The 14,682-nt window shown below is 42.3% G+C and overlaps 1 protein-coding gene across 2 annotated transcripts; it reads left to right on the top strand.

Annotated features, from left to right (window-relative positions):
• The first annotated feature begins 2,235 nt into the window (after positions 1 to 2,235).
• Positions 2,236 to 14,084, top strand: LOC100555286 (sperm acrosome membrane-associated protein 3). Of its 2 annotated transcripts, none has more exons than XM_016995775.2 (5): positions 2,236 to 2,345; positions 4,659 to 4,884; positions 7,475 to 7,633; positions 9,107 to 9,185; positions 13,795 to 14,084. In XM_016995775.2, the coding sequence occupies exons 2-5, from the start codon at positions 4,743 to 4,745 to the stop codon at positions 13,859 to 13,861; spliced, it is 447 nt and encodes a 148-aa protein (XP_016851264.1). In that variant the 5' UTR covers positions 2,236 to 2,345; positions 4,659 to 4,742; the 3' UTR covers positions 13,862 to 14,084. The 2 variants fall into 2 exon arrangements, with proteins under 2 accessions (XP_016851264.1, XP_062827147.1); XM_062971077.1 differs by having other exon boundaries at positions 2,327 to 2,459.
• Positions 14,085 to 14,682: the final 598 nt, after the last annotated feature.

Genomic DNA, 14,682 nt, shown 5'->3' with positions numbered 1-14,682 from the left:
GTTGCTGCAGATGGATTCTTCAACTACAGAAACTTCAGTTTCCTAAAGCAATGTTGGCATAGTCCAGACAACCCCAACACTTTGAAGTTCCAATCTGATACAGAAATACCTGGAAGTCTCTGGTTGAACTCAGTGTGATTTTCTTGCCAAGTAACATACAGGAACCAAAGTGTTGTGTTTTGGACATTGGTTTAGGACTCTGGAAGACCTGGGTCAAACCCCTGCTCAATCACTGGAACCCATTGGATGATCTCAGCATTACAGAAAGGCAATGGAAACCCTATCTTGTTTGGTCCATTCTCCTTATTTCTGGGCCCATCCTTAACAAGAGACTGGGTTGCTGTGAGTTTTCCGGACAGTATGGCCATGTTCCAGAAACATGGCCATACAACCCGGAAAAATCCCAGCAGTCCAGTGATTCTGGCCATGAAAGTCTTTGACAACATACTTAACAAGATACTTCAATGGTTTTGGTACATGTTTAAGCCAATCATACCTTCCTCCCTGTTTATCTCAGTTCTTTACTCCTTTTTACAATGTCATTCTCTGCACCTCTATTCAGACGAGTAAATTGTATGAAGTTACAGACAATTTCTTAGTGTAAATTTTGGATGCTTTCACACTTTGACTCCACTGTCACTAGCACAACTCCATTCTATGGATTTGTGGGATTTGTGGTCTGGTAAGGAATTCAATATTCCCTAATAAGAATACAGTATTAGAATTCCTGGTATAGTAAACTTTAGAATCCAATAGGATTGAACCAAGACAGTTAAAGAGATATGAAAATAATATAATCACACAGTGTAGATCCACCCATGTTCACACTGCAGTCTTCAAAAGCTAGAGGTTGTTTCATTACTTCTAGGTCACTTGGTGGCAGGAGAAGGAATTTATTGCACTGTCTAAACTAACCAGATCTTGTTAACCCAGTTGGACAGGTGGCTAGCTGAATATGGAAGAAATTAAACAGTATATGAGGGGAGGAGTTCCTAAACATAATTTGACAAATGAGTTAGATTCAAAGTTGTGATTTTCTTCTCAGAGCAGATACAGGCATAATGTAACTGGACTGAAAGTCCCTGACTTCCTCACCATTGGCTATGCTGGCCAGAGCTGGTGGAAGATGAAACCCAACAACGTCTGGAGGGTTACATGAGTCCCATCGCTGTTACAGAAGGCGGTAGCTATAGGATCCAGGGGAAGAAAAGAAGAGAGTGGGATGGGCCTGGAACAGGCATGGGCAAACTTCAGTCCTTCAGGGGTTTTGGACTTCAACGTGAAGTCCAAAATGCCTGGAGGGCCAAAGTTTGCCCATGCCTGGTCTGGAAGGACAATCTCAAGTGAAAGCTGGGAAAAATATTTTGACAACTCCCAGCACATTTGCCTCCCTCCTTTCCAGTTAGCATACCTCTCCCTGATGACTTTGACATATTTTGCACTTTGGCCCAGATCCGTGAATTCATCTCTTGTTTTAATATTTTATTTTGTATGCTGACCTTTTATGACTGTTTTTATTGATGTTGATGTTTTATTGTTGAGTAATTTGCTTTATTGTTTTGCTTTTGCTTCTATATTGTTGTGTCTGGGCAATGCCCCATGTAAGCCGCCCCGAGTCCCTTTGGGGAGATGGGGCGGGGTATAAGAATAAAGTTGTTGTTGTTGTTATTATTATTATTATTATTATTATTATTATTATTATTATTATTTTCATGCTGTGGCCAAGTAAGGTGGCCACTAGTCACATATCCTAAATTACAGAAAAAGACAACTCTTTGGCTGAAGATGTCCCATCTTTGAAAGGCTGTGTGGACAACAAGAGAGCAGGAAAGCTGAAGCTGCCTGTTGGCAGGACACACTGAGAAAACCAGACTGTGCAAGCCACTATGCATTTTGGAAGCAGGACAGATTTTTTTGTTCTTAGGTTTTTTAAAATTTTATTTTGGCCATTGATCTCTATAATACACACACCAAGAGAAGGCGCCCTTCAAGATGTCCTAGCTTATCTTATCCTGAACTATTGATCAATTGATAACACATGACCAGTCCTCCCACTGCCTGGGGAGGTCACTGTGTTAGAGATGATGGAATGGTGCCCACAATGTCTTTGGAGCCAATTTATCTCCTTCAAGGGCTAAGGGGATCTACAGCAACACTACTTGAAGCAGGGTCAATGAGACTGGCCTACTGTATGCTGTGACAGAAACAGGGACTGTTCTAGAAGTCAAGATGTCATGATGTCACAGGAACCTTGTTGGATTCCAGAAGCCCCTCCATCTTGTGAGCCTCTGTCTCCAATCCCAGAAGGATCCTAATACTCCTCTAATATACCTCATGTCTCTTCAGTAAGTGAGCCTCCAGGAGGGTGGGAATAGAGGACTTAAGCTGAGTGAGATACAGACCTAATCTACTGCTTTGGGATGGAAGTCTGGTCTTCTGAGGAAAACAGAGGAGAACAGGTGCATGAAGCTATATTCCAGAGTTCTAGATGATCTGTGAGGGAAGTGGGCCCCATCTGTTTTGTCATGTGTCTGAGGCACAGAAAGTTACTGTTTTGGACATTAGCTCCCCAAACTCACCAACCAGCCTGATCACTGGAACAGTGAAGATTCTCTGAAACCAGGGGTGTCAAACTCATTTTCACAACAGCCTCGTGGTTGCCTTCAAAGGGCCATTGAACCCAAGGAGAGAAAATCTGTGGATACTGAGAACCAACTGTGACAACTTGTGACAAGCTCATACAGGATTCATTTGTCATTTGAATTAAAATGGGGGTATTCTGAAGTGACAATAGTGGGGTCACAACGGAAGGATTTTGGAAATTTGGGTTGCTATGCTTTACATTTGTCTATCCAAGCATTGGGGTAGGAAAGAGAATAGCTGGCACCTTTCTGAATTGAGTTGAAGCCTCTCACTAACAGTCAAAGCCTCTCACTAACAGTCAAAGGAGGCAAGAAAGTGTGGGGCTTCCTAAGGGGAGCAATTTATTAAACAAGTTAATGGGAAGTGTAGAATAAGGGCTCAGTGTCTTAAAGCGCTGAGCTGCTGAACTTGAAGACAGAAAGGTCCCAGGTTCAAATCCGGGGAGCGGAGTGAGCGCCCGCTGTTAGCTCCAGATTCTGCCAACCTAGCAGTTCGAAAACATGCAAATGTGAGTAGATCAATAGGTACCGCTCCAGCGGGAAGGTAACAGCGCTCCATGCAGTCATGCCAGCCACATGACCTTGGAGGTGTCTACGGACAGCGCTGGCTCTTTGGCTTAGAAATGGAGATGAGCACCAGCCCCCAGAGTCGGACACGACTGGACTTAATGTCAGGGGAAACCTTTACCTTTACCTAAAATACCTGTAAATCAGAAATGTAAGTTAATTTCATTAGAGGGATGCATCTACACTGTAGAATTAATGCAGTTTAACAACATTTAATTGTTTCAATGTTATGGAATTGTGGAAGTTGTAGTTTTTGAAAGGTCTTTAGTGTTATCTAACAAAGAGTGATGGTGCTATGACCAAGATACAACTCCCAGGATTATTGCATTGAGCCATGGAACATACAGTGGCATATCCCCCCTCGATGGATTGTCACCTTAACGTGGTGAGGGGGCTTGCGTGTTCCAATGAACCTGCAGGCACAACCACGGGAGTCACACACTCCCAGGAGTGACCACAGGGGAGGATCCAGACCAAGAACAATCCGAAGACCCAAAGACCTCAACAGCGGAGCAGGCGGAGGATAACATGATACATGTTACAACGGCTGTGAAGGTGGAAGAAGGCTGCAACAGACTGAGAAGCCACTCTCGTTGTGTTAACCACACCACTGCTGGGACCTCAATCTGTGAAGACGGCCGTGCACCAACCTCCACACATTAAAAAAAATCACGCACCGGCATCTTCCAAGAAATGGAGGACCATCATCCTCGAACTACGAGGGATCGCCTAAGTGATACAGTGGCATCAAAACTACATTACTTATGTATTGTAGATACAGCCAAGGACAAATATCAATCCTTCCAGTGTGGCGTGGTTATGTGGTTAGCCAATGGCAGTTCACAAAAAAATCCTCAGGCATGGAAAAGGACAAATAAATTCCTGGGAAAGCTAGTATGCTGTAGAGAACAATATGATGCAGCTGTTTGAGTACTGTCCTATGGTGAAACTTGGCAGGTCCCACCACGCATGAAACTCACCTGGTGTTATGTATTGGGACACTTATTCTCTTTTTCTTAATTTAGCCTTTTCCACAGGTAAAGTGAGGAGAAAGAGAGCTGTATCATACCCTCCAACATTTCACAGACAAAAAACATGACTCATATGCCTAAGCAACATCAGAGTGTGGTTAAGATGGCAAAAGTGTAGGAGAGGCTGCAGCAGTTTGCTCTTGTTCATGCCTACAGAGAAGGACAAGATTCTGTGGTATATTATGCTCTCCCTGCTCCTGTGTTGAGTTGACGTGGGAGGGGAACAAAGACATTTGGATCTTTTAAAAAGAGCTGAGGATGAATCAAGATTGTTCCTGCCAGTTGGAGGGCATGACATGTACACCACCTTGAGCTCACTGGAAAAAAGTGGGATATTAGTGTAATAAATATATCAATATTGAACTTAGATATGCGGATAAAAGGGTCTCACAATGCTTTTTTTCCTCTTTCTGTGAAGGTCACATTGTCACCTCCTTCTTCTACCCCACCTGCTGTTGATCGCAGATAGACTTTTCTGCATTCCCTCAGTACTTTTTTAGGGATGAAGTGTCTTCCACTGCTTCTGCAATTCCTGCTGTGCTTTGCATCCAGAACTGGGGCGAAGGTCTTCGAACGCTGTGAACTGGCCAAGATGTTGAAGAATTATGGCTTGGATGGATACCGTGGGTACTCCTTGGCAAACTGTGAGTCTCCTCTGATCCGTCTCCTCTTCATCTCTCTCCACTGAGTGAGACCAGTCTTTCCGTAGAGCACGACTTTCCAAAATTTCATGTTGGATACAATCTTTTTAGACAGGCATCATTTCATGACACAGTAACTCAGTTTCAAATCAAATCAAATCACGTTTTATTGATTAGCCCATCGGCCGTATCAAAACATTTAACACATAGACATACATACAACATACAACCCGCGGTAAAAAAGAAGTTAAAATAAGCAAGCTGTTAACAAGATCCCGTTCAGGTCAAATATCTGCATCACCTCCACAGTTTACCCCAATTGATTCCAAATATGCAATTCTTGGCTGTGTTGCTTTGAATAGGAAAAGGGCTGTTTTATGTGTTATTTTAGGATTCTGGCCAGGCAACAAAAATGAAATTTTAATATGTGGGTCCCAGTGTTTTTTTGTGAGTAATGTATGGCCCAAGGCATTGGTCTCTCAGTTTTACTAGCAAACCAGGGGTTATACCAACCCCTTAGAAGAGATGCAGACACATTCATAAATTGCAATCATGGAATCTTTGTGGACACAACATATCTCATGAAAACCTTTCATTTTAGTTTTTTATTGCATATCTAACATAGGCTCACATGTTTCTTGTTACGTTTGAGTGACACACCTACACACTGCAGCCGGCACACTATTGTGTGCAATACACAATTTGGAAAGCTCTGCTGTAGGGAGTATGTCTCCTCTCCCATATATTTAGGATCTGCATGTTGGGATGTCCTCCTTTCATAATTTGTGCCGAGACTGTACCACAGCTTTGTGTAAACTCAGAAAAAGTTGCTGGAAGAGAAGAAACATTTTTCTTGTGTTTGATAATATATTTGAAAGAGCCAGGCCTGAATGGGGAACCTGTTAGATATTGTTGAATTTTATCTCCCTTGGCAGGCATGGTTGGTCAGTGTTCAAGGATATTGGGAGCTGTCATCCAACAATATCTGAAGTACTGTAAATTTCTAAACTTGATCTAACAGGTTTTAGCCAGTGACTTCAAGAGGCTTTTAATGATACACTATTCTGTCAAATTTTAAAATCTTCTTGTCTTTTAAAGGATTTTTGAAAAATGATTTTAATTCCCTAGATTGTTTAATTTTTAAAAGTAACATGTTCTTGCTCTTGCTGATATCTCTGAATATTTCATCTGTCCAGTGGGTGCTTGGTATTGGCTGGGGTTTGGTTTCAGAACTGCAGTGGATACCAAAATCCATTGATGCTCAAGTCATAGTAAAATGGTGTCCCTTGTATACAATGGCAAATCAAGGTTTGCACTTTGTATTTTCAAAAAATCTTTTCAAGCTGTGGATAGTGGGATTCATGGATGCGAAAACCATAGATACGAAAGGCAGATGGCATTTGCTTTCAGTTTTGTAAGCCAATTACACTTCTCTAAGGATCTGTTGGCCCTCCAGTGCTATTCTATGGCCAAATTTCAGTGGAGGTTTTCTCCGGTGGCGAAATGGGTTAAACCAGTGATGGCCAACCTATGACACACGTGTCAGCACTGACACGCCTAGCCATTTTTGCTGACACACTGATTGGATTGAATGGATGACTATGTTTTTTGTGGCCAAATTTGGTATGATTTGGTCCAGTGGTTTTGTTGTTTACTCCATGGGAATTATGCACATTACATCTCTCTCTCTCTCTCTCTCTCTCTCTCTCTCTCTCTCTCTCTCTCTCAATCTCTCTCTCTCTCTCTCTCTCTATATATATATATATATATATATATATATATATATATATATATCTATTATTATTGTAGTTTATTGTTATATTTTTACTATATATTATTCATTATTCATGACTACATTGAAACTAGAATACAGAGAAATCAGCGTGGAAATTGCAAGAGGTACCATATATCGTTGTACATGGAAATAAGGGTAGTAAATAGTTTTTGATTTATTAAATACAGTTATATATTACAATTATACATTTTTGTTATTTAAACTATACATATTGCAAAATTATGTTTTTGTTTTTTTTCTCGAAGTGACACACCACCCAAGTCATGCTAGGTTTTTTGGTGAATTTTGACACACCAAGCGCAAAAGCTTGCCCATCATTGGGTTAAACCCTTGTGCCGGCAGGACTGCTGAGACTCACCCGTCAGCGGTTTGAATCCGGAAAGAGCAGGGTGAGCTCCCTCTGTCAGCTCCAGCTCCCCATGTGGGGACATGAGAGAAGCTTCCCACATCAAACATCCGGGCGTCCCCTTGGCAACATCCTTGCAGACAGCCAATTCTCTCACACCAGAAGCGACTTGCAGTTTCTTAAGTCGCTCCTGACATTGAAAATGTGGAGATTGACCATAGAATCATACTAGAGAAAGCCCTAGAGAAATGTTTTCTCATGTTAAAAACAACACATTTTTTCATTTCACTTTCACAGAGTGTTCTGTGCCCCTAACCCCAGAAAATTTGGAGGGCTGACTGTATTCTTGATTTGCATCACACAGACAAGGGCTACCAAAAAAACTTTTGTTGCCCCTAAAGCAGAATGTATGTGCTGAATTCCTGCATCATTCTCCTTCTCCTCTGTGACAGGGGTCTGCATGGCTTTCTACGAGAGCGGCTTTGATACCAAGATGGTGAGACCACAAGACAATGGCAGCACCAGCAACGGCATCTTCCAGATCAACAGTTACCTCTGGTGTGAAGATTACAAGCACTACACGCCGAACATATGCCAAATGCACTGCAGCGGTGAGCTCTCTGAAGTGGGTTAACTTCTCATCTACAGTGGGGTGTGCTGTACTGCAAAAAGATGAGCAAAGGACATAGTGAAAGGAGAACGAACCCCTTCCCTTAGTGTTAAGAATGCAAATGTAAGGGTGCAATCTATCCTCCATATGCAAGCACATTCAATGCAGATCTTTTTCACACAGCACTTTGGTACAAAGTGGTATCAAAGTACTGTGTGTAAGGGCCTTTCCATACAGCCATATAACCCAGAATATCAAAGCAGAAAATCCCACAATATCTGCTTTGAAGTGGGTTATCTGAGTCCACACTACCAGTTCAAAGCAGAAAATGTGGGATTTTATTTAGCTGTGTGGAAGGGACCTAAGAGGTCTGTGTCTCTGGAGACACAGATCTCTCCATCCTGAAGGGTGCATCTGCACTGTAGAATTAAGTTGGATTACGACTCTGGAGAACAGGGTTTGAATCCATGATCAGTTATGGAAATCCACTGGGTGAGCTTGGATGGAAAGATTACTTTTTGGGCCACAGCAGAATTCCCTTCAGCAGTGTGTCCGGTGTCCATTCTGTCTGGGGGAATTGAGGGCATGGAGTTCGAACAAGTATTGTCATCTCTGGAGCTCTGGCTTGCATGTCTATCACACTTGGAGGAGGGGGAAATATGCTGATGCACAGGTACCAGGTAAGAGAGCTTGAGAAGTAACTGTCTTTTAAAGAAGAAGCGATTAAATAAAGCGGGTTAAACTACTGAGCTGCTGAACTTACTGTCCGAAAGGTTGGCGGTTTGAACTCCCACTGTTAGCCCCAGCTTCTGTCAACCTAGCAGTGCGAAAACATGCAAATGTGAGTAGATCAATAGGTACTGCTCTGGGGGGAAGGTAAAGGCGCTCCATGCAGTCATGCCAGCCAAATGACCTTGGAGGTGTCTATGGACAATGCCGGCTCTTCAACTTAGAAATGGAGATGAGCACCAACCCCCAGTCGGACACGACTAGACTTAACGTCAAGGGAAAACCTTTACCTTTGCCTATAATTGTATATGTTGTCTGGGGCACTGTTTTTATGTATGATTGGACAATCAGTATGCATTCTGTCAGCTAAAATCTCATGAGAATTGTAATTTGCAACTTCCAGGCTACATCACTGTGCAATATTAGAAACATTCAAAAAGTGATGTAGGGAGGCATTTGAATGGACTAGGAGGAGCCAGCGTTCAGTGGTATGATGAGTCAAAGTGTCATATCTTCAGATCATAAGAATTGTAATAATTTGGCGTGATCGGGAGATTTTGCATCCCATTTCAATGCAGTATGTGATCCAGTCCTAAATAATGCAAGATGTGTACTGATATAAATGGATTATATCCCAATATTATAAAATTCGAAGACACTTAGCAGGGGTGGTGTAACATGTGAGTTAACTGCATAGGATTAATGTTGGCTTGGCCCTCATGCCCTGCTTCCTCTTTCCTGGCAGATCTGCTGACCAGCTACATCAGGGACGACGTTGCATGTGCCATGCGGATTGTACAAGGACCCAAAGGACTTGGGGCCTGGTAAAGGAATGTATAAGGGTCATATAGCCTGGACGGGGTGGGGGTGGACAGGAAGGCAGATATCTATCTGTGTCCTTGCACTCCTGAGCAAAACTTTTCCATAGTGGCTGGTGCTCTGGAACAGGGCTGTAGTGGATGGGTGGGGGGTGGGGGTAGGGGTTCAAACCTCCCCTGAAATGTTTCAGGTTTTTTTTAAAAAACTGGTGTACTCATGAATTTTAACTCATTAACCAAATCCCCGTGAGTGTCCACTGAAGTTTATATGTCTTGAGTGTCTACGGAATTTTATTGATGGAGCCTGCTTTCTAAATTACTTTGTCTTATGGAACTACTCTTCATAATTCGCTAAAAAAAATTCAAACCTCCCCCCTCCCCCCGAAATATTTTTCTGGATATGGTCAGCAATCACAAGGAATTTTGTTGATAGGACATGGGAGTAATACCTAACCAGTGCTGTTACTCCTAGCGCTCTGAGTTTCTGGGAGTCAAAATATTTATTAGTTTATTTATGTACTGTGTCATCCATATCCACGGATTCAACCAACCATATTTGGTTGGGGGGAATTCCACAAAAAGCAAACTTGTTTTTGTCATGTTATATTATATATTTGTTGTATATAATGTTACCTGAGCATCCAAAGCCCTTGGTAAACATAGGGGGTCCTGGAACTCAAAAAACATTGGACACCAAGGGCACACTGTATTCCCCATTGAAATGTCCCTCATTGCATCCACAGAAGGATACATGAATAGGTTTCCTAGTAAAGGATTTCCCCAGGTCCTAATATTTCTAGGCCAAAATTAGAGAATGGGATTTTTATGGTCGCCTTTGTCACCCACATCTATAGCAGGCATCCTCAGAGGTTGTGAGGTATTGGAAACTAGGCAAAGGGAATTTTAGACATGAATAAATTAGAGCTAGCTAACACCTCCCAACAAACAGCCAGACTTTGAAGCTGCCAGGCTATTCAATGCTAATCAAGCTGGTCAGTTTGCAACATTCACACTTACCTTGGCCAGACAAGAGTTCTTTCTCCCACCCTGAACATTCCACAGATATGTAAACCTCACTTTCCTAGTTTCCAACACCCCACAATTTCTGAGGATGCCTGTCATAAATGTGGGCAAAACGTCAGGAGAGAATGCTTCTGGAACATGGCCATACAGACTGGAAAACTCACAGCAACCCAATTCTATGTATATTTATACCCAGTTCCTAGCAGAGTCCATAGTTTCTATAGAAGATATTTTATAGATAACTCAACCACCTGCAACGGAAAAAATAATCTGACACATCCTTTGACTTCTTAATTGAGTTGCAAAAATGTTACAGGAGATTCATCAGTTTATGGTAATAGCTCTGATTTTATAGCCATATCCTATCTTGAAAGTCTATATGCTGCTACAAATATTACTTTTCATGTTGTACTGCCACTTAGTGGTCATTTTAAAAATATGTCTATTGCTACACAATTCATGGAGAATTTGAATTTCAGCATTTAAACCAAATGCTTTCAAGAATCATCATTCAAATAACTGTTTTCCCCCTATTTTTATTATTATTTCTCCTGCATTTATGTTGTTGATTTGTACATTTTCTCCAGTTCTTTCCACAAACCTGTCCTTCCTTATTCCTCCTCTGATCATGCAAAGCCAACTACTGATTCTAAGAATTTTAGCTCATCTTCCTTCCCATCATTTTTCCTTCATGGTTGTTGCACAAATCAGGCTATTTTTATTTATTTATTTATTTATCTCCCCTATTTATACCCCACATTTCTCACCTCGAAGAGGACTCAAGGCGGCTTACACATGGCACAATTCGATGCCCCAAAACACATATAAAATAAAGCTCAAATTATTAAATATTTTAACATTTAAAACGTAAACAATTAAAACCTTACAAACAGTTAGAATCATGCCATCCAAAAAATCGTAGTCTAAAGCCGTTCCAAGGTCATTATCCATATTAGACATCTATTATTGCACTGCGCAGTCATCCAAAAGCTTGATCCCAGAGCCAGGATTTCGCTTTCCTTCTGAAGGCTAGGAGAGAGGAGGCTGATCTTATATTGCCGGGGAGAGAGTTCCACAGCCGAGAGGCCACCACCGAAAAGGCCCTGTCTCTCGTCCCCACCAGCCGCGCTTGCAAAGCAGACAGGACCGAGAGCAGGGCCTCCCCAGATACAGGCTCAAAGGGAATGACTGACTGAATAGCACCATTAGCTGGGAGTTTAAAGACAACAGTGGGTGCATATGGCTTGAATGCTGTTTGGGCCATATAATGATGGTTCTATGGAAGAAGAAAGCAAGGCTACACATAGCCATTGGCTTTGTGGCCACATCCCGGACCTCATACTATCTGTACCAAGTGGCCTTTAATGTGCTTTCCATGTTCAGGCTCCTCATTTTATATGTCAGGCTCATACAATTAAAAACACACAACAGCACGATTCTTCTGAGATTGTAGCAAAGAGGAGGAGGAGAGCCGTATATACATGAGTTCATTGGAGGGAGCCCCCAGTGGCGCAATGGGTTAAAACCTTGTGCCGATAGGACTGATGACTTGAAGGTTGGGTTGCTGACCTGAAGGTTGCCAGTTCGAATCCAACTGGGGAGAACATAGATAAGCTCTCTCTATCTGCTCCAGCTCCATGCAGGGACATGAGAGAAGCCTCCCACAAGGATGGTAAAAACATCAAAACATCCAGGCGTCCCCTGGGCAACATCCTTGCAGATGGCCAATTCTCTCACACCAGAAGCGACTTGCAGTTTCTCAAGTCGCTCCTGACATGAAAATAAAAGCTGATTGGAGGAACCTATGGGACTGGAATTTTCAATTAATAAATACTTATGGTCAAAACACAGGGACAGTCTAACAAGTATAACATATGCATGTTTGTATATGTGCCTTCAAGTCACCAGCTGATTTTTAGAGATCCCATGAATTTCACAGGGTTTCTTTGATAAGGAATTCTCTGAGAAAGTTCTACTAGTTCCTTCCTCTGAAACAGAGCCTCCAGTACCAGGTATTCATTGGCATTTCCCCAAGTACTACTGGCCTTGCTAAGCATAAAAGATCAGACCCAGTGTTTTCAAAGTTTATTGAGGCTCTTTTGCATAGCATCTATGTGTGTGCGTGCCTTCAATTTGCCTGTCAACTTATAGCGTCCCCTTGAATTTCATGGGGGTTTTCAGGTAAGGAATATGCAGAGGTGTGCTGAGACAGCACAACACAGGAAAATTCCTGTGTTTGAAGGGAAGCGTGACCCCAGAAATCACATGACATTGTGTGATGGCAGGCATGAGACTCCATCCCTGAAGCAGACTGGAAGCATCCTAGGATGCTTGATTTCGTCAATGTGATGATGTCTTAAGAGTGGCTGCAGCTGTTTGTTTTTGCCTGAGCCTACTGGCAACGACAAGATTCTGGACTCCCTATGCTTTCCCTCCCTGCTGCATAGCGAATTGAGTGCAAACTCCTTTTGCACTTTGAACTCAGTTTACAGCTATTGAAGTAAGCTGAACAAAAAAGCGGAAAGTATGAGGGAAGAGAGAAACAAATATTTTAAAAGTAGTTTAAAAAAGTGGGAAAATAGAAAATTAATTGGGGCTGTCTCTATCAAGTGGTGACCATTGGAGAGTTTTCTCTTTCTCATGTTTTGGCCACGAAATCTCAGGACCTAGGATGTTCTGACCTCATAATCATCATATTTAGGGTTTCCTGTAAATCATTACATCACCGGAGCCCCTGTGGCACAGTGGGTTAAATCCTTGTGCCGGCAGGACTGATGACTTGAAGGTTGGGTTGCTGACCTGAAGGTTACTCGTTCAAATCCAACCTGGGGAGAGTGCAGGTGAGCTCCCTCTGACAGCTCTAGCTCCCGATGCGGGGACATTAGAGAAGCCTCCCACAAGGATGGTAAAAACATCAAAACATCCGGGTGTCCCCTGGACAACATCAATGCAGATGGCCAGTTCTCTCACACCAGAAGCAACTTGCAGTTTCTCAGGTCACTCCTGACACAGAAAAAAAAATTAGTATCTCCTGCAAGTCTAGTGGTTTAGTGGTGCCCTATGTTTACATAGAATGAAGCAGTCACTCTGACAGCAGATGCTGAGAGGTGGCAGCAAAATGTGCTAGAGGTGAGACTCATGTGGTTTGTTTTCTGTCCCCTAGACTAGCTTATTGCCTTCAAGTATGGTTATAAGCTTCTCTTTTATCTTAGTATTGAAGAGCATTTCAAATGCCAGTCGGATTGGCCATTCATATAGACAATGGATACAGACAGTGTGGTTGCTGTTGCCCATTTTTGGTCTAAAATTATTTACCTGCTTGTGCTTCCTCTATTTTATCAGTTTTATACTTACTTATACAATGCTTTTGACACGAAATAAAAATAGAATGACAGAAAGGCACACAATACCATTTTGTTTGTTGCTCTGGCAATCAAATGTCTTGGGCAAGTTTGGCAGAGTTCTCGCCCATCTTTTGTATGTTTCAATGGGGAATTGTGCCACTGAATGTTTAAAATGATTACATCTTTTGCATATATGTCTTCTGTTTCCCCGGACTAATTTTTTTTTGCTTCTGACTCCCCTCTTTCAGGAAAATGTGGAAGAAAAATTGTGAAGGTGAAGATGTGGATATCTGGTTGAAAGGATGTGAGCTGTGAAAAGACAAAGAGAATCCAAACTCCAAAAATAAGGGAAGAGAAGGCTATTGGAGTGTTTGGCACCAATAACACAACAAACACCCGTAGACTGTTGCTATTTTTGGCACTAAATAGCACTAGCTGAATGAACTCTTTTGCAGCTCTGGCCTTCGGAGCTAGAAGAGAAATTGTAACTTGGACTTGAGACACCCCTTTTTGGTATAAAAATATGTGTTCAAACTTTTTTACTGAGATGCTATATATAACTCATACACATGCTGATCTCTGTAATGTTCACAGTGTTCAAATAGTTATATTCGAATATGTCTTTCAGATGCATATTACAGCTCCCTCTATATATGAAAATCAGTACTGCTGAGCTGCTGATCAAAAGGTTGGCAGTGTAAATCCGGGGAGTGGGGTGAACTCCCACTGTTAGCCCCAGCTTCTGCCAACCTAGGAGTTCAAAAACATGCAAATGGGGGTAGATCAATAGGTACTGCTCCGGTGGGAAGGTAACAGCGCTCCATGCAGGCATGCCAGCCACATGACCTTGGAGGTGTCTATGGTGTCTCTTCGGCTTAGAAATGAAGATAGCACCAACCCCCAGAGTAGGACACAACTAGACTTAATGCCAGGGGAAAACCTTTACCTTTACCTTACTGCCCTGTCAGAGAGGCTTTTGTGAAAGACAGCATTTTACAATGTGCAGCTTCACAGGAGTGTAAAATAGCTTGGAAAACTTTTTTATTTTCATGTCAGGAGCAACCGGAGTTGCTTCTGGAGTGAGAGAATTGGCCGTCTGCAAGGACGTTGCCCAGGGGACGCCCGGATGTTTTGAT

The sequence above is a fragment of the Anolis carolinensis genome, chromosome 2 (genome assembly GCF_035594765.1).
Source record: "Anolis carolinensis isolate JA03-04 chromosome 2, rAnoCar3.1.pri, whole genome shotgun sequence".
NCBI classification, from domain to species: Eukaryota; Metazoa; Chordata; class Lepidosauria; order Squamata; family Dactyloidae; genus Anolis; species Anolis carolinensis.
The sequence above is the reverse complement of the archived record's forward strand: the minus strand, read 5'-3'. Positions and strand labels throughout refer to the sequence as shown.